Source organism: Lampetra fluviatilis, chromosome 22 (genome assembly GCF_964198595.1).
Source record: "Lampetra fluviatilis chromosome 22, kcLamFluv1.1, whole genome shotgun sequence".
Taxonomy (NCBI): Eukaryota; Metazoa; Chordata; class Hyperoartia; order Petromyzontiformes; family Petromyzontidae; genus Lampetra; species Lampetra fluviatilis.
In genome coordinates this window covers 1658684-1682573 of record NC_136296.1, presented here as the reverse complement: position 1 = coordinate 1682573, position 23890 = coordinate 1658684, and the positions used below count along the sequence as shown (strand labels likewise).

Genomic DNA, 23890 nt, shown 5'->3' with positions numbered 1-23890 from the left:
CAGAGGGCGCCGCGCTGACGTCACCTCCCCCGCGTTCATCATTCCGACACAGCCCGGCCCTTGCTCTATTCACTGCTGGATGAGGCTCCGTCACACTCCAGCATGATGGTCATTGCGGCTTGCTGACGCTGCGTGTTGGGGGTTGGGTTCGGGTGCGCGTACCCAGAATAGTTTTTCGATATCGCGCGCCAATGATGTGAGCCGTGGCTGGAAATCCAAATTTGGGATGCAAGTGCGCTAACCGCTGCGCCACCGCTCCACCCTGAAGCTCTGAATGGTGAAGTTGAGCGGCTCTCAAAATTCTCTTCGTGTTGTGTCCAATCGGTTGTGTCAAACTAGGACTCCAGATCGAACAGAGGGAGGGTCCTGGCCTATTATCATTGGGCAGTTCATCAGCATTGGTTCCATCAAGCCCTGCCGAGACGAGCAGTGCTTGCCCAGAATGCTGCTGAGATGCACTCACAGAAGACCCGGTGGTGGCTGATGGGATGTGTAAAAAAACACTTTGACCAACTCGACATAATCTGCCTTAAAAGGTGACGTTTCGGGCAATGGCCCTTCTTCATAGCACGTAAATCGTGTCCGTGTGTGTGTTTTATTATTAGACCTGTGAAGGAAACTGAGCTAATTGCTACATTAACTAAATACACTCACCACATCTGTCAACAACATTGTGTGGCCTTAACACGAAGAAGGCCCACGCCAATGTCCGTTGCCCAAAACGTCGCCTCTAAGATTGATGTCGGGCACATCGTGTTATTGACGAGGCTAAGCAGGCTGGAGCCTGGTTGGCAGAGTTGTTGTTGCTGTTGACTGTGCTTGTGCACCACTGCAAGTGAACGCAGCAGCTGATGAGGATTCGCGTGCTAAGCGCCATCCCTCACGTGGCAGGGATTGGTGGACTTGTGGTGCAATTGCACACCGGTCAACCCCTTACATCAGGCATGTCCAAAGTCCGGCCCGCGGGCCAATCAAGGCCCGCGGTCAGATTTTATATGGCCCGCAGCTTCGGTCTTATAATGTGTTATTTATGGCTCGCTAGCTTTGTCAGAATAAATAAATCATAAAACTTTAAAGATGTAATTCCTCCTTTCACCACATGATGGCAGCACCATTCTAATGCTATCTGGCTCTGCATCCGTGCTGCGAACATATCGTCAGATATTCAGACAACTGGGGGACAGGGGAGTGGCTTTTGATTATATCTAATTAGCCTGCGATGAAAGCACCGATGCATCTGACACTGCACAACTACTTATTTTTTAAGAAGAGTTGATGACAACATGAACGTGACAGAGGAGCTGCTTGACCTCAAAACCCTTAAAGGGCAAACCAGATGAACAGATTTATTCGTTTCTGTTTGTGAAGCTATTGATGATATGGAGTAAAGTTTCTGGGATCATTACCAATGGTGTGCCTGCCATGGCTGGTGAGCGAAGTGGATTGTCGACACTGATCTGCAATAAAGCCAGCGAAGAAGCAGGTAACGCTATTAAACTTCACTTTATCATTCACCAGCAGGCTCTCTGCGCCAAACATCTCAAATTTGACGATGTTAAGAAACCAGTGGCAAAGGCAATCAATTCTATTCGCTCTAAAGCTCTATACCACCGACAGTTTCAGCAGTTCTTGCGTGACATCCAGGCTGAATACGGTGACGTAATATATCACAACGATGTGCGGTGGCTAAGTCGGGGGTCCGCACTGCAGCGATTTTTCTCTCTCAAAGAGGAAATTGGAAATTGTTTTGGTGAGAAGGGACAACCAATGGAAGAACTGTCCGATCCTGTATGGCTGGCAAATCTGGCTTTTTAGGTTGACATAGTGAAGCATCCGAATGCGCTGAATGTTAATCTTCAAGGAAAAGATGCAGTGGTGAGCCAGCTATACGCTCACATCAAGGCCTTTGGAACCAAACTGCAACTATTCCAAAGACACTTGTCCCAAACAGAGCCCTGCACCGTGCACTTCCCAGCTTTGAAAGAGGTAATTGACAGTTTCCCACAGGACATCGGTGTGCAAATGAATAGTTATGCAACAGCTATCGCATCTCTTTCTGTGGAATTTAACAAACGCTTTCGGGACTTTGCAGTTATTGAAAAGGACATGTTGCTTTTCTCTTCTCCCTTCTCCGTGGACCCTGATGATGCTCCTCCACAGCTGCAGCTCATTGAGCTGCAGTGTGACGATGAGTTCTCTTGTTGACTTTTACCGGCAGCTGGACAAAAGCAGGTTTCCAGAAATGCGGTCATTCGCTAACAAAATGCTGAGCTTATTCGGCTCCACATATTTGTGTGAGCAAATATTCTCAGTCATGAACTTTAACAAGAACCGATTGAGGTCAAGGATGAGTGACTCCCACTTGCGTGACATTTTACGCATCTCAACCACTGCCCTCAAGCCAAACCTGGTCTCTTTACTGAAATCTAGATCTCAGTATCACCCTTCTCATTAGTGTCAGCAAGTTATCTGTTCCTTGATCTGAAATTGAGTGTTCTGAACGGTAACATCTGTCACTATTAACAGTGAAAAGCCTAACGCACACTAATGCACTTGGACTTATGGCACTTGTTTTATTAAACTCTTGAATAAGATTTTGTTATAACTGTTGATGTTATGTACCTGTATATGTGACACAAACTATTGATTTCTGAAAGATCATGTAAAAGACATGGGCAAAATTCACTTGTTTTAAAGTTTAATGATAATATACCACTTTGCATTACTTATAACTCCTGTTTAAAATGTTCATGAGGCAAAGATATTTAACTCATGGAAATTTAAGGTATTCTATAGTTTGTTCAATGTTATCTGACTGAATGAAAGGCAGAATTGTGTTTTTAGAGTTGTTCACATCTGCCTGAGTGGCTTATATTTAGTTACATTGTCATTTGAAAAATAAAGGTAATTGTGACAATGACAATTGTTTTATAACAGTGTGTATTTTCATATAACTTTTGTGGTTAAAAAAATGTCAGAAGGAACTATTGGCCCCCAGGCATCTTCACTTTATCAAATTTGGCCCTCTTTGCAAAAAGTTTGGACACCCCTGCCTTACATTATACACTGTGCAACACGGTTTTTGTTGTTCCTGGGTACTAAGCGTTATTTTCTAATTGCTTATGCCTCAAAAGTACAGAAAATGGCTATTATTCCCCACAAACTTTGCTTTTGTGACCAAGACTTTACGTGAAGGAATGACACTGTCATGCCGCCGCCACGAAGCCGTTCAGCAGGCGCCCCATCTAAGACCTCGCCACCACCAAGCGACGGAGCCGACCCCGCGTCCCCCTCACCTCACCTCGCACGAACACACCCGCACGCATTCCCCCCCCCCCCATAGAGCTCGTGGGGAGGTCACCTGGCCGACCGGTTTTTATCCGAGAAGCCCTTATCGGGATTAAACTTTCACGGTTTCCGGCGATCAGGGAATTGGACGACCTCCCCCGTGCTACGTGGCGCCGCGGCGCTGCGACCAGCCTTAATATGGTGGGGTCGCGGCATGGGGCATTCGGCCACCGCGGTGGAGGCGCATTTTCCCCCCACACACACCCCCACGGGTCGACGAGACAGGCGGAGGAGGGAGGGGACAGCATGAATAGCGGGACCGCATGGACTCTTGCGCATAGTCATGGAGGGTTGGGAACATTATGCTTGAGCGCACAGGCCCCATTGTTAGGAAGGGTAAGGGAGTAATTAGGATGTACGCCGCCAACGCCGCTCACTGATTAGCATATCAAAAGCGCCGGAACCGCCGTGCGCGGGCTCGAGGTGCACGAGCCCATTGTTCAGCGCAGCCTCCCTTTGATGTAGGGAGGATAAATAGTGGGGCAAAAAGGGGAAATAGCTCTCTTACTCCAGCGCAAGGCGACGAGACACAGCTCCAGCCAGCGACCCGGACGTCCGTGCGACGCACCGAGGTACGCTGTTAGCACAAGGATCAGCGGACCGCCGTGGACACTTAACAGTGAGTAAGAAGGTGAATTAGAATCATAGCAGATAAATCGGGAATAGGTATAGAGGTATCAGCGTAGGCCAGCCTCGTCGACTCACTGATTTAACATCTAGTTCCAGGTAGCGGATAATAAATCATTAATAGCTGATCGTGGCCTCGTGTGATCTCGTGTTATAAGTGTGAACGCGTGTGGTACTGTGTATGCGTAAGCTCGCGGCGTGCGTAATCAGCGTACTCCAGGTGCGCGATCATAACGTGAGCGGCGAGCGCGGCGCAGAGCGGCGCAAGAGTGGGTATCGCGTGTGGAGCTGTAGGCGTGTGTGCGCGCACGTTCACGACGTGTATAATACAGGTGCGCGATCCTAGCGTGAGTGGTCAGGGTTGAGTGAGTGCCGCGCGGAGCTGTGTGTGGGTGTGCGCGTACGTAATTAAACATGCCTACTACGCGGACCCGCGGGGGAGGAGAATCCTGGAGCGACGGCTCTCACCCCATGGGTGAAGAACGCAGCAGCGGTTCGCCTAGCAGCGAGGGGGCGAGTAATGAGGTTAACCCGGCCGTTAGGGGTACCGAGGGAGGGATCTCGGGGGCTAGCGACCCCCACATATTGGTGTCAGAAACGGGACGATCCCCCGCACCCCCAAGGGAAAGAGGCCCCCCAACCCAGATTAAAATCAAATGCACATTTACGGGCAAAGGAATTCCAACATGGAAATCGTTTGCCCGCAGCATCAGGGGGGCGAAAAAGGTTAATGGGTGGTCAGATGAGGAGGCGTTGCAGCAGTTAGAGTTACATTTAGATGGGCGGGCAGCTGACTTTGTGGAAGCTTTGCCCGCAAGCGCACAAAATCAGTGGGAAAAATTAATGTGCGAACTCGAACGACGCTTCGGCGCCTATGACGAGGAGGATGCGCAGACGGCCTTAGAGGCACGCCGCCGCCAACCCGGCGAAGATCTACGAGATTACGCCGAGGATGTGCGCATGTTGACCCAGCTCGCGTACCCAGAGTACGAGGCAAAAATAATTGAGGGCCTCGCCGCCGGTAAAATCCAGCGATATTTGGCACGCACCCCGTGGTGGCAGCCAAATGTAGACGGTGCACGCCTCTCCTTTAGCACCCTCGTCGAGCGCGCGCGTAAATGCGAGAAACTCTCGGGTGAGCGCGCGCAGCCTCGAGGGAGGGGACGAGAGTGCGCCGTAGCGAGCCTACTCTCCGACGAGGAGGAAGAGCTCGCCATTGCAGTAAGGGGACGGGCAAGGGAGCCCCAGAGACCCAGCGAAACAACTTCGGGGTGGGTAGCTGGGTTACAGACCGGCATGGGAGATATTGCTAGCCAGGTACACCAAGTACGCGAGGAAGCAAATAAAAATGTGAAGACCCTCCAGTCTGAGATGGGTGAACTACGCTCGACAGTAGGGGGACTAGCCGGGAGGGTGTCCCAATTAGAGTCCGATGTGGGGCAACTGCGTACTGGGGGAGGGAGAGGGAGCGGACAGGGGACCCGCTACGGAACCGCCACCCCTCCCCGGGCGTGTTATGTGTGCGATCGGCGAGGGCATCTCAGGAGGGACTGTCCGCAGGTCGCCCGAGCTAGACAAGAGCTAAGGTCAAACACTAAGGCCCCCCTAGAGAGGGGACCACCGGGGGGTCAAATCGACGTAGCCCCGACACAAACAAGCTGTGAGAATAATGGCGAGCGAGTGATCTCCACACAGGTTCCAGCAACAATGCCAACGGAAACGGTGACTCCTGACGACTGGCTGCGGGAGCTGGTGGCGGGGATCACGGGGGCCACGTCGCTGGTGGAAGGGGAGGTAAACGGAGTGCGTACCCGAATTCTGCTGGACACGGGGGCGGTGGCCTCGCTCGTGAGCGCAGCGCACTGCAGCGCGATCGGGGTCGACGTGCGTCACCTGCAGGCACCGGACCGCGCGCTGCACACGGCGAGCGGAGCCGGAATGGGGCTGCTGGGGAGAGCCACCCTAGAGGTCCGCATAGGCAGTCAGGTGTGCACCCAGGAGTTCTACGTGTCGAGTGCGTTGTGTCACGAGTGTATCGCAGGTACCGACCTCTTAGAACGGCTGGGACTCAACGTGCAACCCCGCCAGCGATGCGCCACCATGGAGAGCAACGGCGAGCGGATACCGTTCTTGGGACGAGAACCGACGCGCCTCCGCTTCGCACCTGTGGCCGCTATCCTGGCGACGGCAGTCACCATCGGCCCGCTCACCGAGATGCTGGTGCCGGTGGCAACATTCCCCACCGACCCCGCGCTCCGACCATCAGGGGAGGTAATGCTAACTCCTCACCCGGAGTTGGCAAAACGGTATGGGGTTGTGGGATCCGCCACGTTGGTAAACGCAGATGGGGGCCGATTGTTTATGCGGATGTTTAACCCCCACAGTACCCCAGCGATACTGCGGCGGCGCACCCCGATAGCCACTGTACACCCCCTGCACGCACGCCACTCTAACGACTCGGTGTTCGCACTCTGGGCTGAAGACCCCGGTCGTCCTGAGGGTGACCAGGACCTGGCCTGGCGAGTCGGCCCGACTCCCCGAGCCGAGGTCATTCCCCTGCTCGACGCGTTACATGTACCATGGGCGGATTTACCTAAGGGAGAGGCCGATCGGCTGCGCGAGTTACTGCGGGAGTATGCCGACGTATTCAGTGAGCACGACTCGGACGTGGGTCGGACCGATCTTGTTAAGCACCAAATTGACACCGGTGCAGCCCGACCCATCAAACTCCCTTCGTACCGAGTGGGCGCACCCGAACGCGCCCAAATCAAAGAGGCAGTTGGGGACATGCTTCGCGATAACATAATTCAGCCCTCGGCGAGCCCCTGGTCAGCCCCAGTGGTACTAGTTACGAAAAAGGATGGGTCAACCCGGTTCTGCGTCGATTACCGTAAACTAAATGCAGTCACGCTCGGCGATGCCTTCCCCATACCCCGCATCGATGACACCTTCGACAGCCTCGCCGGAGCGCGATATTTTTCCACCCTCGATCTCGCGTCCGGGTACTGGCAGGTGGAGATGGCGGAGGAGGATCGGCCGAAAACCGCATTCACCACCCCGATGGGACTATTCGAGTTTCGAGTACTCCCGTTCGGACTCACCAATGCGCCTGCGACGTTCCAGCGGCTGATGGAGTTGGTGATGCGGGGCTTGCAATGGGAACAGTGCCTGATTTACTTGGACGATGTGATAGTGTTCAGTAGATCTTTGTCTGAGCATTGGTCCAGGCTACGAGAGGTGTTCCAGCGATTGCGAGCGGCTCATCTCAAGCTCAAGCCACGTAAGTGTTACATCGCACAACGCGAGGTGGGGTACCTCGGGCATCGCGTCAGCGAGGCAGGCGTGCACACTGATCCGGAGAAGGTACGCGCCGTAGTGGAGTGGCCACGGCCAAGGAATCTGACGGAGATCAGATCATTTTTGGGGCTCGCCACCTATTATCGTCGATTTGTAAAGGGATTCAGCGAGATTGCACGCCCCCTCACCCAACTCACCTCCCCTAAGCACCCCTACCAGTGGACGGGGGCCTGCCAGACGGCCTTCACCACTCTCAAAGACCACCTCACCCACGCCCCCACCCTCGCTTTCCCCGATTTTACCACCGATTTTATTTTGGACACCGACGCCTGCAGCAGCGGGCTGGGCGCGGTGTTGTCACAGGTACAGGATGGGACGGAACGAGTCATCGCGTACGCCAGCCGGACCTTGAGTGGGGCCGAGCTGAACTATTGCGTGACCCGCCAAGAGTTGTACGCCGTGATTTTCGCATGTAAGCAGTTCCGGCCGTATTTGTACGGCAGGAAATGTCGCGTACGCACTGACCATTATGCTCTGCAGTTCCTTCTCACATTCAAGGAGCCGCGGGGGCAGATGGCCCGGTGGTTGGCGCAGTTGCAGGAGTACAACCTGCAAATCGAGTATCGGGCTGGCCGGACGCATGCAAACGCGGACGCCTTGTCGAGGCGACCCACGGTGGACGCTGAGACAAGGGCGGAGGAGGCCTGCCCGTGTTTCACGGGGGGACGCTGCCGGCAGGCAACGGACCCCCGAGCGGCCGCGGCCACTGACCCCCCCCCAGCGAGAGAGAGTGCAGTGTGCGCCACAGAGGCCCTCACAGGTGGCACCGAGGATCCCGTCGACCGCCCGGCAAGCGCGGGACCCGCGGCTCGGGACCCGATCGGACGGATCCAGGAGGACGTCGGCTGCGCCTTCCCGGGCCTGAACGACGAGCAGCTGAGACAGACCCAGCAGCGAGATCCCGATCTGGCGGCAGTGGAGGCGGCACTGCGGGAGGAAAAGAGCGCCCTGCCAGGACCCTGGAGCGGTTTGTATGCCCGGTTGTGTGTGCAGAACGGAGTGGTACGGGAGTTAACCGAGGCCGGCCAGCCGGGGTGCATCTGTGTTCCTGCCCAGGTGCGACCCCAGCTGCTTCGGCTGGTGCATGACCACCCACTCGGGGGCCACGATGGGGAACGACGCACTCGAGAGACCCTGCGTCGCCAGTATCTCTGGCCCAAATTGGCACAAGACGTGGCGGCCTGGGTACAGGGCTGCCGCGCCTGTCAGCAGTGCGGGCCGAAACCGGCACGATACCAGGTACCCCTAAGGCCGTTCCGCGTCAGCCGCACGAATCAGCTGGTCGGGATTGACCTACAGGGGCCATTCCCGCGATCCCATCGAGGCAACCGATATATCCTAGTCGCAGTAGAGTATTTCACCCGCTACCCCGTGGCAGTGGCCATCCCTGATAAAACGGCCTTGGTGGTGGCCCGGGCATTCGTGGAACACTACGTACTTAAGCACGGGATCCCAGAACGAGTCCTCACCGACCAGGGTAGCGAGTTCGAGGCCGAGTTGTTCCAGGCACTGTGCCGAGAGTTCGGAATCCAGAAGGACCGAACCACAGCGTACCACCCCCAAGCGAACGGTATGGTGGAGCGCATGAATCAGACCCTAGCGGGGAAACTCAAACGTATGGCGGCCGCAAATCAACGGGATTGGGACGAACACCTCCCCTACGCCCTTTTCGCCTACGCCACCACCGTACACACGTCGACGGGACAAACCCCGTTTTTAATGATGTTCGGCCGTGAGTCTCGTTTACCCGCAGATCTGCTATTCGGCGTCCCTTCCCCCCAGCCGGAGGAAGGAAGCCGCCCCGTGGAACACCTGTTGGAGACCCTGCGAGAAGCCCGAGGTCGAGCATACCCGCAAGGGGAAGCCGCGCATCGGCGGCAGGAACAGGGCACCCGACCCCGCATGGAACCCCCCTTATTCCTGACAGGCGCTAAGGTGTGGCTACACACCCCTCGCGTCGGGGCCGGGCAGGTGGGGAAACTGACGACCTACTGGCGGGGACCCTGGACCGTGGTGCGACAGATCTCCCCCTGGACGGTACTAATTTATGGCGGGGAGAGGGATCGAGAGACGGTGGTCAACGTCCGCCGCTTAAAACCGTGGAAAGCGGCCCCGGCGAGAGAGAACCCCGTCACTCGAAGGCCCCGTAATCCCGGAGTACCCGCACCCCTCGTGTTGGGGGGCCTCGCACCCTACATGGGCCCCGCCGGGCCCCCGAGACGCCCCGACCCCGCCAGGGGACGGCGCGGACGACGGCCCCTAAACCCCTCCGCTTCTGAGTTTGTACCCCAGCCCGCAGGTACCGAGGTACAGGGAGAGCCGCTGGAGTGGAGGAGGAGGCCGCCGCAGGAGCTGCAGAGGACGGAGCCACCCACCCCGAGACCAGCCACGAGGGCCGGACGGACCCCCCGGATCCCGCAGCGTTTCCTCGTGGGCGCGGCTCAAGCAAGGTGCTCCAGTCAACCCGGGACGGGGACCAGCACCTCGGGGGGCTATGTCATGCCGCCGCCACGAAGCCGTTCAGCAGGCGCCCCATCTAAGACCTCGCCACCACCAAGCGACGGAGCCGACCCCGCGTCCCCCTCACCTCACCTCGCACGAACACACCCGCACGCATTCCCCCCCCCCCCATAGAGCTCGTGGGGAGGTCACCTGGCCGACCGGTTTTTATCCGAGAAGCCCTTATCGGGATTAAACTTTCACGGTTTCCGGCGATCAGGGAATTGGACGACCTCCCCCGTGCTACGTGGCGCCGCGGCGCTGCGACCAGCCTTAATATGGTGGGGTCGCGGCATGGGGCATTCGGCCACCGCGGTGGAGGCGCATTTTCCCCCCACACACACCCCCACGGGTCGACGAGACAGGCGGAGGAGGGAGGGGACAGCATGAATAGCGGGACCGCATGGACTCTTGCGCATAGTCATGGAGGGTTGGGAACATTATGCTTGAGCGCACAGGCCCCATTGTTAGGAAGGGTAAGGGAGTAATTAGGATGTACGCCGCCAACGCCGCTCACTGATTAGCATATCAAAAGCGCCGGAACCGCCGTGCGCGGGCTCGAGGTGCACGAGCCCATTGTTCAGCGCAGCCTCCCTTTGATGTAGGGAGGATAAATAGTGGGGCAAAAAGGGGAAATAGCTCTCTTACTCCAGCGCAAGGCGACGAGACACAGCTCCAGCCAGCGACCCGGACGTCCGTGCGACGCACCGAGGTACGCTGTTAGCACAAGGATCAGCGGACCGCCGTGGACACTTAACAGTGAGTAAGAAGGTGAATTAGAATCATAGCAGATAAATCGGGAATAGGTATAGAGGTATCAGCGTAGGCCAGCCTCGTCGACTCACTGATTTAACATCTAGTTCCAGGTAGCGGATAATAAATCATTAATAGCTGATCGTGGCCTCGTGTGATCTCGTGTTATAAGTGTGAACGCGTGTGGTACTGTGTATGCGTAAGCTCGCGGCGTGCGTAATCAGCGTACTCCAGGTGCGCGATCATAACGTGAGCGGCGAGCGCGGCGCAGAGCGGCGCAAGAGTGGGTATCGCGTGTGGAGCTGTAGGCGTGTGTGCGCGCACGTTCACGACGTGTATAATACAGGTGCGCGATCCTAGCGTGAGTGGTCAGGGTTGAGTGAGTGCCGCGCGGAGCTGTGTGTGGGTGTGCGCGTACGTAATTAAACATGCCTACTACGCGGACCCGCGGGGGAGGAGAATCCTGGAGCGACGGCTCTCACCCCATGGGTGAAGAACGCAGCAGCGGTTCGCCTAGCAGCGAGGGGGCGAGTAATGAGGTTAACCCGGCCGTTAGGGGTACCGAGGGAGGGATCTCGGGGGCTAGCGACCCCCACAACACAAATGCACACCACATTTTCTCATTGAAAATAGGTACGTTTCAAAATATCACTGTCCTGGTCACAAAAGCAAAGTTTGTCGGGAATAATAATAGCCACTTTTGTACTTGTGAGGCATAAGCAATTGGAAAATAATACTTACTGCCCAGGAACAACAAAAACGTGTTACAAAGTGTTATTACAGACCGAATCAGACCTTATTGGTCACCCTGTGCCCTTATACATCTCAAAGTCCCACCACGAGGGAGAAACACAAACAAATAGACACACACACAAATAGACACACAAATAGACACACACACAAAGACACACAAATAGACATAAATACACGCAAATAGACACACACAAATAGACACACACACAAATAGGTACAAATACACACACAAATACACACACAAATACACACACAAAGACACACAAATAGACACCAATAGACACACAAATAGACACAAATAGACACACACACAAATACACACACAAATAGAAACACAAATAGACACACACAAATAGACACACACACAAATAGACACAAATACACACAAATAGACACACACAAATACACACAAATAGAAACACAAATAGACACACACAAATAGACACACACACACAAATAGACACAAATACACACAAATAGACACACACACAAATAGACACACACAAATACACACACAAATAGAAACACAAATAGACACACACAAATAGACACACAAATAGACACACACAGACACACAAATAGACACAAAATGTGACCGTATGGACCCCAGACCACCTCGTGTCTCCATCTTTCCTTCATGTCGTTTTTTTGTAACGTCTGTTCGATGTAATTCGCTGATCCGCCCCAATAGCAACTTGACATCTGGGCAAAAAGCTTCACAGCTCATCGGATTCCGGAAAGATAAAAAAAACCTCTGAGCTGGCACCACCTCCTGCTGCTGCTGCAGGCCACGTGACCGTGACACGCGGAAGCTGCGCCAGGAGCGCGGTGCCGCCTCCACACAACATCGCCAACATCACCTCCTGTTCACAACATCACCGCCTCTCACAACATCACCACAGTTCACATCACCAACATCACACAACATCACCTCCTGTTCACAACATCACTGCCTCTCACAACATCACCAACATCACACAACATCAACATCACACAACATCAACATCACAGTTCACATCACCAACATCACACATCACCACAGTTCACAACATCACCATTGTTTACCACCGTTCACAACATCACCACCGTTCACATCACCAACATCACCAGTTCACATCACCAACATCACCATTGTTCACAACATCGCCGCCTCACAACATCGCCAGTTTACATCGCCGCCTCACACAACATCGCCAACATCACCACTGTTTACCACCGTTCACAACATCATTGTTTACCACAATTCACAACATCGCCACTGTTAACGATCCTTCGCCTCTTCATTGCAACATTGGCGACTTCGCCGTCGCACGCTCGACGGTACTGCCACGAAGCCGTCCATCGCCTGTGCGCCGCGAGCAGCGGTGGCGCCACGGGGTTACTGCGCCGGCATCTATCCAGCAGTGGAGAGCGCCGTGCCGCACTCGCCGCGTTATACAACGACCCCCCCCCCCCGCGCTTCGTTGCGATGTCTTTCACGCATGGGGGGCTCTGACGTGGGGCCCCCCCACAACCAACGCGCGTTCCGCGCCGCTCTTTGCAGAGGTTCCTCGGTTCGACACCCACAGGCCGCTCCGGTTAATCCTGCCGGGTTTATTGACCCGTGACAATTAAAAAACTACGACGCGCCCGTCTGCTTTACAGTGGAACGCTCGAGATCCCGTGACAAGCGGTGGCTCGGAGATGTCGTCTCCCTCGCCTGCTATGCAGGATGATGCCGTGGGTTCGTTCCCGACCCCTGACGCCTGCTGCTATGTATTTGGAGTTTTCGTGTCTCTATCCTCGTGGTCGCGTGGATTTTTCTCCGGGTCCTCCGGGTTTTCCCTCCAAACATTTATAAACATGCGTTTCTGAGTGCTTGCCATTTCCACGTAATAAGCCACTTATTTGAGCTATTATTTGTGGCCAGTTCGCTTCTATATGGCTCAGTGGGCTTTAACGTAAAATAAAAAAAATTGTTTTAAGAGGAGGCCATTGTGTGCCGACATAATGGCCCAAATTTTGCCAAAATGTAATGACACTGCAAAGTAATCCGTTGGAATGTTCGTCGCAAGCATCGCCCCCAGACTGCGAAAACTTTACAAGACCCTCTTCAAAAAAAGTCACGAGACTGAATGAGGCTTCCTGGGTAAACAAGCGTATTATTAAAATAAATAATTATATTCTTACACATGGCAATATGTTAAGCAGCTGTACAGTCAATTGCCAGGTCTGCTCAGCCATAGGATTACTTAAGGAGAGTGAGTTCGTGTTGTGTTGCAATTCCTAAGTTGAAGGAGCGTAAACCACCACAGCGGTTTACCAAATGGTCTACAAATGGTGTACATAAATAGAAATAATATCCAAAAATAACACCACTTTATCGGGGCCCGCGCCATGCTCATTTTAGATGCAATTGAACCACAGTCCTCGAGGCTTGAAGTTCTAGCCCTGCTTGACATTTGAAGGGGGGAATATTGGATAGTTCTGCACTGCCCTCTGCTGCCTCTCAAGTAACCACCACCCAGAGGCGTAGCTAGGATATTTTGTGCCTGGGAACGAACTATAAAATTGGCGCCCCTCCCCGTTTAATCACATTTTCCTATTACATCGAATAAGGAATAACAATTCAAATTTTAATGAAACATTGTATTTAAAGAAGCAAATTTATAGAAAGTATATTACATGGCTCACTCAGTCACTCGTAGACTGGTTGACATAGTCTACAAAAGATTAATTTTTCTTGATTTCACTGTCGCAAACTGGTCAATCACGTAATCAAAATCAGTTTTTTCCAATGTTTCTCTTTCAACGCTAAGAAGAGCAAGATCGCTGAGACGATCTTGTCTCATTGAAGCACGCAAATACGACAAAATAAGTTTCAATTTGCTGAACGACCGCGCTCACAGCTTGCAATTGAAACTGCTATTGTTAATAAAATTTGCAGTGAAATTTGCAAATTCGGAAATATGTCGTCTCCATAAAACACAATAAAACCAAGAAGATCCAAAGGAGTTTCTGGTAGAACTTCAATCCGGTTACTGAGCAGCATTTTGCAATCTCCAATTTCTGTGAAAAATAAGTGGCCATTGATGTCGGTGTCATAGAAATTTCCAAAATCTGTGCAATTTTGACGAATTGCATCGACATCTGTGTCGGATAGAAGAGTTTTGACGTCCAGCAGAAATCCCAATTGTGTTCAGGTCTTTTAGTCGTAAAAAACGTGTTGACATCTCCTGTTGAAGTCGATAAAATACGTTCTTCATAACGCGCACAATTTCTTCTTCTGCTGAAAGTCCTGCATCTCTTGCCAGTTCTCCTGGCATCTTCCGACGTCGCCTACGTCTTCTGTCCACATCGATCCCCCAGGCTGTGCATCTTGTTTTGGCGTTTTCTACAGCAACTTGGCTCAAATCATCACGAAGCTTGACAAATTCATACTCCAAAGATTCAAGATCAGTTGCTGCTTCCTTGAAATTCATAGTAGGATCCTGTAAGCGCTTCTGAACATGATCAATTTTTCCAAGAATGACATTCCAGAAATGTAATAAAACTATGAAGTAAAAATTTAATACGCATGCCTGTAACTGTTCTGCATCACTTCTGGTTTCAGGCGTCATAGTTACGTCCTCCGATAATTTGTCTAGCAGCCCTACTAGTTCATCCAGTCCTTCATAGATAGCTTTAACAGCTTCTGATCGTGCACTCCAGCGTGTTTCAGGCCGTCGTAGTTTCCGCCACCAAAAAACAGGCCAGTGACTAAGGCTGAAAGACTGCGCCTGTCGTTTGGGACGTTCTTCCATGTAAGTTCTTAATAGGCGCTCGTACCAAAATGTAATTACATGACATGTAGGCTGTGTGTGGCGGGATATATAAACTTTTAGGTTGAGGTGTAGATTTGTGCAGTAGTTTCAGGCTGGCGCGCCCGCCGCAATAAGTCATAATGTAACGTTGTAAGCCTCATTTTGGCGCCCCTTTACCTTGGCGCCCGGGGACGCATGTACCCTACGCCTCTGCCACCACCTGACCCGGCAGCTAGACCTCGGCAAGGTAAGGTAAAAGTTAAAAGGTAAAAACAACGAGTCTACCTTTACCCTACCTTTTACCTTACCACAATACAATCACTCTACCCTTACCTTTTACCCTTTTGCAGGTAAGGTAAAAGGTAAAAAGCAACGAGCCTACCTTTTACCCTACCTTTTACCCTTACCCCATACAATTACCCGATTACAGGGTAATTACTGGGAAACTACTACACATGAAAAAGGTTTATAACGGTAAATGCTATAGGTAGAGCGCTTTATTCATATAGAATACTCTCGATGATTCCAATTTTACACGCTTGTTGTCGTCGCTGTCGTCGCTGTTGTATCCTCAAATCTTGTAACTCAATTTTAACCCACTTCCTAATGTATCGACTGCACACTTGGTATTCTTATGGCATACTGATGACAATACTATATTCTATCATAAAAAAATATATATTTTAAAATATAATTTTTTATATGTTATGTTTCGGTTTGGGTCTAATTGTCGATGCTCAACTGTCTTGACTGTAATTGGCCACGGTCCCTTACGTTGTGGCAAGCTTCGGGGCCACTTCCTGGAGTCGTGAAGTTCTGCCATAACTAGTACATTTTATAAAAGCGTGTTTTAAAAAAAGTATTTTTTTAATATTACTTATTAAATGGAGGCCACGGACTGCGCCATGGAGTTTTTATCGGTAAACAAGGCACCGTATTTACCGGGTAATGCTTCGCGCTACCTTTACCCTACTGGGTAATTCTTCCGAGCTACCTTTACCCTACCCTTTACCTTACCCCTTGGCATGTCGACACCTTTACCTTTTTACCCGGTAAAAAGGGTAAATTACCTTACCTTGCCGAGGCCTACCTGCAGCCCTCTGACATGCTTTGTGAATGGTGGACACTCATCCGAGCACGATCCGGGCTCACACGTGCTTATTCCAGTTTCGTCAGTGAGCGTGTGCCACGGTTTATAACGATGCTTTGTGGTTCTGTCTTCAAACAGGTCACCTTCACAATCTAGGTAGAAGCACACAATGGACGACCTTGAGCAGAAAAGGGAAGATGCGTTGATGGCTTCAAATCAGGATACAGGAAAAGAGGAGTCTGAGCAGGATGGGGAAAATCTTCCTCCAGCAACAGACACCATTGATCTGGGGCCAGAGGAGAATGATGGTATGTAGCATTTTAAGCAAAAGACCCTGAACCTATGGCCGATGCAGGTGAATGTTAGAGGAGGTGTTGATTAGAAGCTTTTGTGACTGAAGGAACCCATACTCTTTGGTTTTGTCGGTAAAGTCACGTAGGTATAAAATAAAATAAATCACGGCGTTTCGATTGCAACACAAGCGGTCGTCCTCAGGTGGAAAAAATAGAATCCAGCAGTGGAACTGCTGAACCAGCGAGAGAGCAGCTACAACAAGGTTATATATGTGTCGATGGAATTCCTTTCCAGCTCAGACCCCGCTTGCTTGCCCATCGCCGCATATATAGCCTTGTTGTAGCTGCTCTCTCGCTAGTTCAGCAGTTCCACTGCTAAGTTACCGTATTTTCCGCCTGATGACGACCACTTGTGTTGCGATCGAAACGTCGAGATTTATTTTATTTTCGACCTACGTGACTTTCCCGAAAGAACCAAAGAGTTTAGAGGAGGTGGTAGCTTGTAAATCGCACACCTTGCTGACAAAGCTTTGCATTTTATTATTCAGGAAGGCGACCGGGTTGCTCAGAGATCAGAGTGCCGAGTTGACACTTCTGATATATTGGGTTAGAACCCAGGCAGCCGCCTGTGATGACCCTTGTTTTCAGGTGCAATGATTTCAGCCTCGTCACGAATCACTGCAGAAATAAAAACTTAAATTTTTATTTAATTTGTCTATATTCCAGCTCTGACTGGAATGGGATGAACATTTATTTCTGGGGTAAGGCCGGAGGGAAATTTTGTCCCCTATTGTGTGTATTAGAAATCTATTGAAGCGGTCTCAAACTTAGTTACGCAATATCCCATTGTGTTGTGGCTGTTCTGTAATATTGTAGTGACAGAGAAAGGTCACTACTGTGTCGGCCCGTACGAAGGCTGGGGGCCCCAAGGGGGTGCCTGGGGGGTCACGTGGTGGAGGGATTCGGACCCTCCCAGAGGTGGGGGAAGTGAGGCGTGTCCTGGGAAGGGAGGCGTGGCCTGAAGAGAGCCAGCCACGCCGGGGCGGAGCCAGCCACGCCAAACCAAATATAAGCGTGGTGTGAACGCAGAGCGAGGCGGCTGTTGTACTGTACTCCAAGGTGAAGACATCTTCGGTCGTCAAGTCCCGAGTCGTCGTCCTGGGCCAGGCAGGCCGTTGCCTGCCTGGTCCAGTCTGTGTCGTGTTCCAGAGTGTTAGTGAGTTGAGGAAGGTGGTCACCACCTCATGTAGAGTGTTATATTATTTACCGTTTAATAAATAGTGTTGCCTCCAAGTTGCGTGTGTGTGCACCTAATTTGAACCTACTACATTTGGCGTCAGAAGTTGGAAAAATAAATATTGCTAGGTGTTATCCTAGGGAAGTAAAATGGGCACACGAAAAACAAATATACAACTCACCTGGACGCCTTCGTACAACGGGGACGGTGTGACGACCATCCTTCGGACAGCCCCGGGGATGGCAGCCCCGGTGACAGAGAGAGAGAGAGATGGCGCTGCACGCGGAGCGGCGGGACTGGCACCACACTGCTGCTTCGCCGCCATCGGGAATGGAGCGACGGAGCCGCGGGGAGAGGACACCATCGTCGCTGCGGGGGCTGGCAGGGGAGGCCCGGCCATGCGGGCCACGGGGTTCCCGCCATTTCGGCGGCTGGTCGGGGCGCGGTTCCCGCCAAAGCGCCGCTCCTGCCATTTCGGCGGCTGGTCGGGGCGCGGTTCCCGCCAAAACGCTGCTCCCGCCAACTCGAGGGCTGGTCGGGGCGCGGTTCCCGCCAACTCGAGGGCTGGTCGGGGCGCGGTTCCCGCCAACTCGAGGGCTGGTCGGGGCGCGGTTCTCGCCAACTCGAGGGCTGGTCGGGGCGCGGTTCCCGCCAAAACGCCGCTCTTGCTGCCGAAATGCCGCTCCCGCCGACATCAACGCCTGCAGAGGGGGAGTTCCAGCCTTCTGCTCGAGCGCGAGAGGTGGATGGGTTCGCAAGAGCAGGCTGTGTTCACCATGCAAGATTCTTCGGGGTGTCCCAGTGCTCCACCTTGCCACCCTCCACTATTCACAGTTTGCCAGGCGAGTCGTGACATGACAAGCACCCGGCCTCAAGAAAAATAATAATAACTTCACCCATCTTGCGTGTGCCGGGTTGCGATCGCGGGTGTTTTTTTTTTTAACTCGCTGGTTTGCGGAGCGTGTTCGTCCGGTTGTGTGCGTGATAAAGTGACGCGGCGACCATGCGGGTTTCTGCTTGTAACAAGTGTTGTTGTTAAATACGGCGTCGAGATCGGTATCTTCTGGGTGTAGTTAATGATTAATTCGTGTTGGTGTCCCGAGCTCCGTTGATATCCTGTATGTTGCCGTGTTAATGACTCGTGTTGTTACATCGTTTTGTTGCGAAATCGCCGTTGTTATTGTGTATACTGTATGGAGTTTCGCTCGTGATTGCCACGTGTAACTGTAAGAAACTTTGATCGTCATTGTTGCCAAGGTACAGACCGTATGGAGCTTTGCTTGGAATTGTTAACAGTGTATGGAATGTTGGGTACTTGCTTGTGATTGTTTACTATGTACGGATTGTCTGGAGTATTGATTGTGTGTGTTGCCATGTGGGGACTGGATGGAGCATTGCGCCAAACGATTTACTGTACGAACTTCGTATACTGCATATACTCTATTAATCAATTCGGCGATTCTTGGGGTTTGTGTATAGTTTTTTTGCTCTCAAAATTCGAATGCCCTGAGTCCCATGGTTAATGTTGAAGGGGATTTAGAAATGACAGGTTCGGTTTGTTTCAAACTCGCTGGTTGGTTCCTGTCCGTTGTTGCACAGATGATGTCTTTTGTGCGGGAATGCTCCTTGTGTTCTATATGGATCGGGGGTGCGTTTCCGTTAATTGCCATCAAATTGCGTTGCTCTCTCCACTCGGTTGGTACAGCTGCATGCTGCAACGCGAGTCTCGGAGATGATGTGTACGGATACGGGATGTGAGGTGTATTGTTGTGACCATTGAATATTCGGGATCGTCACAAATTGTGCGTACCTGTTCGGCATTGGATCAGTTCTGTGGGGGATCATAATTCAAATTGTATGTGTTGTGATGGTGTTAAATTGCGATGGTGACATGCTGCCAGGGATTTGGAATTGTGCTGCCGGTTGTCACCTATCTTGGGGCGCAGGTCCTGACCAGGATGGCCCAGTGAGTGTTGCGTGTCTAACATGAACGTTGTGGTCCCGTCATGCAATGGCTGACGGCTTGACCTGACAGCCCGGAGATTGAAACACTCCGTGGCATGTCTAGCCTAGTGGGCTGTGCGCTCACATGGCTCGGAGAGTGTGGTCCCGTCATGCAATGGCTGACGGCTTGACCTGACAGCCTGGAGATTGAAACACTCCGTGGTATGTCTAGCCTAGTCGGCTGTGCGCTCACAGGGCTCAGAGTGTGGTCCCGTCATGCAATGGCTGATGGCTTGACCTGACAGCCCGGAGATCGAGACACTCCGTGGCTTGTCTAGCCTAGTGGGCTGTGCGCTCACATGGCTCGGGGAGTGTGGTCCCGTCATGCTGTGTCTGACGGCTTGACCTGACAGCCCGGAGATCGAGACACTCCGTGGCTTGTCTAGCCTAGTGGGCTGTGCGCTCACATGGCTCAGAGAGTGTGGTCCCGTCATGCTGTCTGACAGCTTGACCTGACAGCCCGGAGATCGAGACACTCCGTGGCTTGTCTAGCCAAGTGGGCTGTGCGCTCACATGGCTCAGAGAGTGTGGTCCCATCATGCTGTGTCTGATGGCTTGACCTGACGGCCCGGAGAGTGAGACACTCGGAGGTGCGTTGAAACAGTGGGCTGGGGATTCGTAAGGTTCAGGTGGAGTTGTCCTGTTACGTTGGGACTGTATCCCTCAGTTGTTAGGGTGCATGTTGTGCAATGAGTGAACGATGGGTCGTCTCAGCTCGGTCGGTACAGTTATATGCTGCGATGCGAGTCTTGGAGAGAGACTGGCTCGTCTCAGCTCGGTCGGTACAGCTATATGCTGCGATGCGAGTCTTGGAGAGAGACTGGGTCGTCTCAGCTCGGTCGGTACAGCTATATGCTGCGATGCGAGTCTTGGAGAGAGACTGGGTCATCTCAGCTCAGTCGGTACAGCTATATGCTGCGATGCGAGTCTTGGAGAGAGACTGGGTCTCAGCTCGGTCGGTACAGCTATATGCTGCGATGCGAGTCTTGGAGAGAGACTGGGTTAAAATCCCACCGATATGGCCGACGTGTGCTACTGGTTGTGACGCCGCGTCGGAAAGGCGGTGGGGTGGTAACATGGAAATTCCCCCCCCCCCCGATATGGCCGACGCGTGCTACTGGTTGTGACGCCGCGTCGGAAAGGCGGTGGGGTGGTAACATGGAAATTCCCCCCCCCCCCGATATGGCCGACGCGTGCTACTAGTTGTGACGCCACGTCGGAAAGGCGGGGGGGGTGCTAACGGGTGACTGTCATTGCATGCGTGATTCTAACGGGGGGGGGGGGGGGGGGGGCTGTGCTGGAGCGTAAGTGGGTTAGCCAGTTTTCATGTATAATTGTTGTTAATTCCCCGTTTTCTATGCGGTTCCCTTTTACCCTCGTCGATTCTGTATATATTACGTGATTGTATTTCTTATCGGTCGCCGGTCATTTATTGATGTTGTTGGTTCGGAGGCACACCTTTTCGATGTTTCACAGTTGTGTTACAGCCGGGGACGGCTGTGTGTTTATACAGGGGGGGGTGATGTAGTGACAGAGAAAGGTCACTACTGTGTCGGCCCGTACGAAGGCTGGGGGCCCCAAGGGGGTGCCTGGGGGGTCACGTGGTGGAGGGATCCGGACCCTCCCAGAGGTGGGGGAAGTGAGGCGTGTCCTGGGAAGGGAGGCGTGGCCTGAAGAGAGCCAGCCACGCCGGGGCGGAGCCAGCCACGCCAAACCAAATATAAGCGTGGTGTGAACGCAGAGCGAGGCGGCTGTTGTACTGTACTCCAAGGTGAAGACATCTTCGGTCGTCAAGTCCCGAGTCGTCGTCCTGGGCCAGGCAGGCCGTTGCCTGCCTGGTCCAGTCTGTGTCGTGTTCCAGAGTGTTAGTGAGTTGAGGAAGGTGGTCACCACCTCATGTAGAGTGTTATATTATTTACCGTTTAATAAATAGTGTTGCCTCCAAGTTGCGTGTGTGTGCACCTAATTTGAACCTACTACAATATGAAGGGTTTGCATAGCTCTGCAAGAGATCCAAATGGTTTATTCATCACATGTCATGACTTAGCTAGTAAAATTGAGAAAATATTGGGGGGAAAGACCAAAAAAACTAAATATCAGCTTAATTTATGGCAAATAAAAATGTGTGCAACTTCATAGAGCACCTGTAACAAAGAAACATCACACGACGACACACTGTAAGTACACACTTTTAAACGCTCAGACAAATATATTGGCAATTTAAATCCGACTTGATGAAATTGTCTAATTCTGCTAATGCTCGTGTTCTTTTTGTGTGCAGATGAGGATGTGGCTGATATGAGCGCTCTCCTCGGTGACACGATGATGGAGAGTGTTCTCATCTCCGACTCCCCCAGTAACAGCGAGGATGACGGCACAACCGAGAGTGCCACTGTGCAGACCAGTGAGAAACGAGAAAGCGGCGCAGAGACGGAGCTTCGAGTGGGCTTCCAACCGGACGCCAAAGGAGACACGGTGGTCGAGCTGGCACGCGTCGCCTCCGAGATGCACGCAGCAACAGGGACGTCGCCACCACGCACCGTGAGCGACTCTATCGAGGGCACGAACAACGACGTCGAAATCGGAGAAGCGGACGATGCGCAATCGTCGCAAAGCGCCACTGCAGTGGCAGCGCTGGACCAGTTGAGCCCCGAGGAGGAGGAGGACTCGCTGCCTGTGTGCACCATATTCAGCAAGGCGCCGGCAACCAAGGTGCACACACGAGAGCAGCAAGCCGTGAAGGAGGACGGCTTCCAGAGCCAGATGGTGAAGTCAGCCAGCTTCACGGCCTGTGTCGAGCCGAGCAATCCTAAAGCTGGTGCAGATGTCATTCATCCGAGTCCGAGTCTCAGCAAATTCTTTGCAGAGGAACCCTCTACTACCGGGGCAGAGTTTTTCGATTCCTTTACGTCTGCGTCGGCCATCTCTGCGAACAACCCGAACGTTGATTCTCAGGCACCACCTTCAGGCTTGGCGTCCCTCTCTTTGTCTCCGTCTGAGAGCCAGAAGCTGTTTGCTGGTACGTGCATTTGTGATGGCAGAGTTTTTTTGTCAATGAAACTTGCAAACGGCTATTTCTAGATGGCAAATGTAAGTTCAATCACTCCATCATGCCGTGCATGTCACGTGACACCCACACACACTGTGTGTTTAATGTCCCTATGCTATGATGATGGACCATTGCTCCCAAATGTCACCTATCTGATTTTTTTTCCTTGTAAGGCCACAGTTTTTTACGAATGTGTTGAGTTTTTCTAACTTGCACATTTATATGTGGCTGTTTCATGTGCATTTCTCAAGAAAGCGAAGTTTCAAGTCACACATCAACCGAAGCACCCCCTTCACAAGCAGCAGGTGGCTTGGAGTCTCCGCAGCCGTTCTCGGTGTTCGCTGCAGGAGAGGATGCGTTTGTGTCGGCCCTGAGCGTGAGCGAGTCGGACCGGAGGCACGACGCATGGCTTCCCTCGGAGGAGACGCGCCGCACACTGATTGCAGTGGCCACTCAACAGTACGGGAACATGTTTGTTGAACGAGAGCGCCTCACCATGCCGGGACTCAAAGCAGACGCGCCACAGGTCAGAGTGATAACACGCTGGGCAAGCCCACTCTGTCAAGGTGTGGGGTGGCTCAGAGGTCAGAGTGTTGAGCTGGCTCTGCTGAGATCCTGGGTTCCAATCCCGAATTCAACTGCCGGTGATTAAACCAGGACCTCAAGTGGGTTGATGGCCATAGCTCAGTTGCCAATGACTGTGCACACAAAAAAATTGACGTTAAACTTGGTTCTGGGTTTTGGCAAAATTCCAATTCTGAGAATTATAAACATTGCTTTGATTCATGCTATGAACATTATTTTTTGTAGCAGGGTGGGTGGAAGAATGCCACCCATTAAACAGGTCACTGGATGGGATCTCAGGTAGCTCTGTGATATCCACTTCCATGGGCCATTCTCTAACACTGATTGTATACTTGTGATAAAAATTGGAAAAATGCAAAGTAAATAACTTATATTTGGGACCAACTATAAAACCATTGCAAATCATTGAAAAAGGTGCAAAAAAGTATATTTTTCAATGACTCCGTCTTCCCGTACCTTAAGTCAGTTTTTTGATAGTGACGTAGCTGAGCAGTGGCCCAGTCTACCGCTTGT

At 52.4% G+C, this 23890-nt stretch overlaps 1 protein-coding gene across 5 annotated transcripts in view; it reads left to right on the top strand.

Annotated features, from left to right (window-relative positions):
* Window positions 1-1368: 1368 nt before the first annotated feature.
* Window positions 1369-23890, top strand: part of TRAPPC12 (trafficking protein particle complex subunit 12) — a 57214-nt gene continuing 34692 nt past the window's right edge. For 3 of the 5 annotated variants that reach the window (XM_078866241.1, XM_078866240.1, XM_078866237.1), the window contains exons 1-4: window positions 12112-12657; window positions 16348-16517; window positions 22025-22762; window positions 23044-23318. In XM_078866241.1, coding sequence (XP_078722367.1) covers window positions 16379-16517; window positions 22025-22762; window positions 23044-23318 — 1152 coding nt within the window. In that variant the 5' untranslated portion in view covers window positions 12112-12657; window positions 16348-16378. Of the gene's footprint in view, window positions 1484-12111; window positions 12658-12714; window positions 13061-16347; window positions 16518-22024; window positions 22763-23043; window positions 23319-23890 lie in introns of those variants that run through there. The other 2 variants (XM_078866239.1, XM_078866238.1) reach the window with 2 other exon arrangements.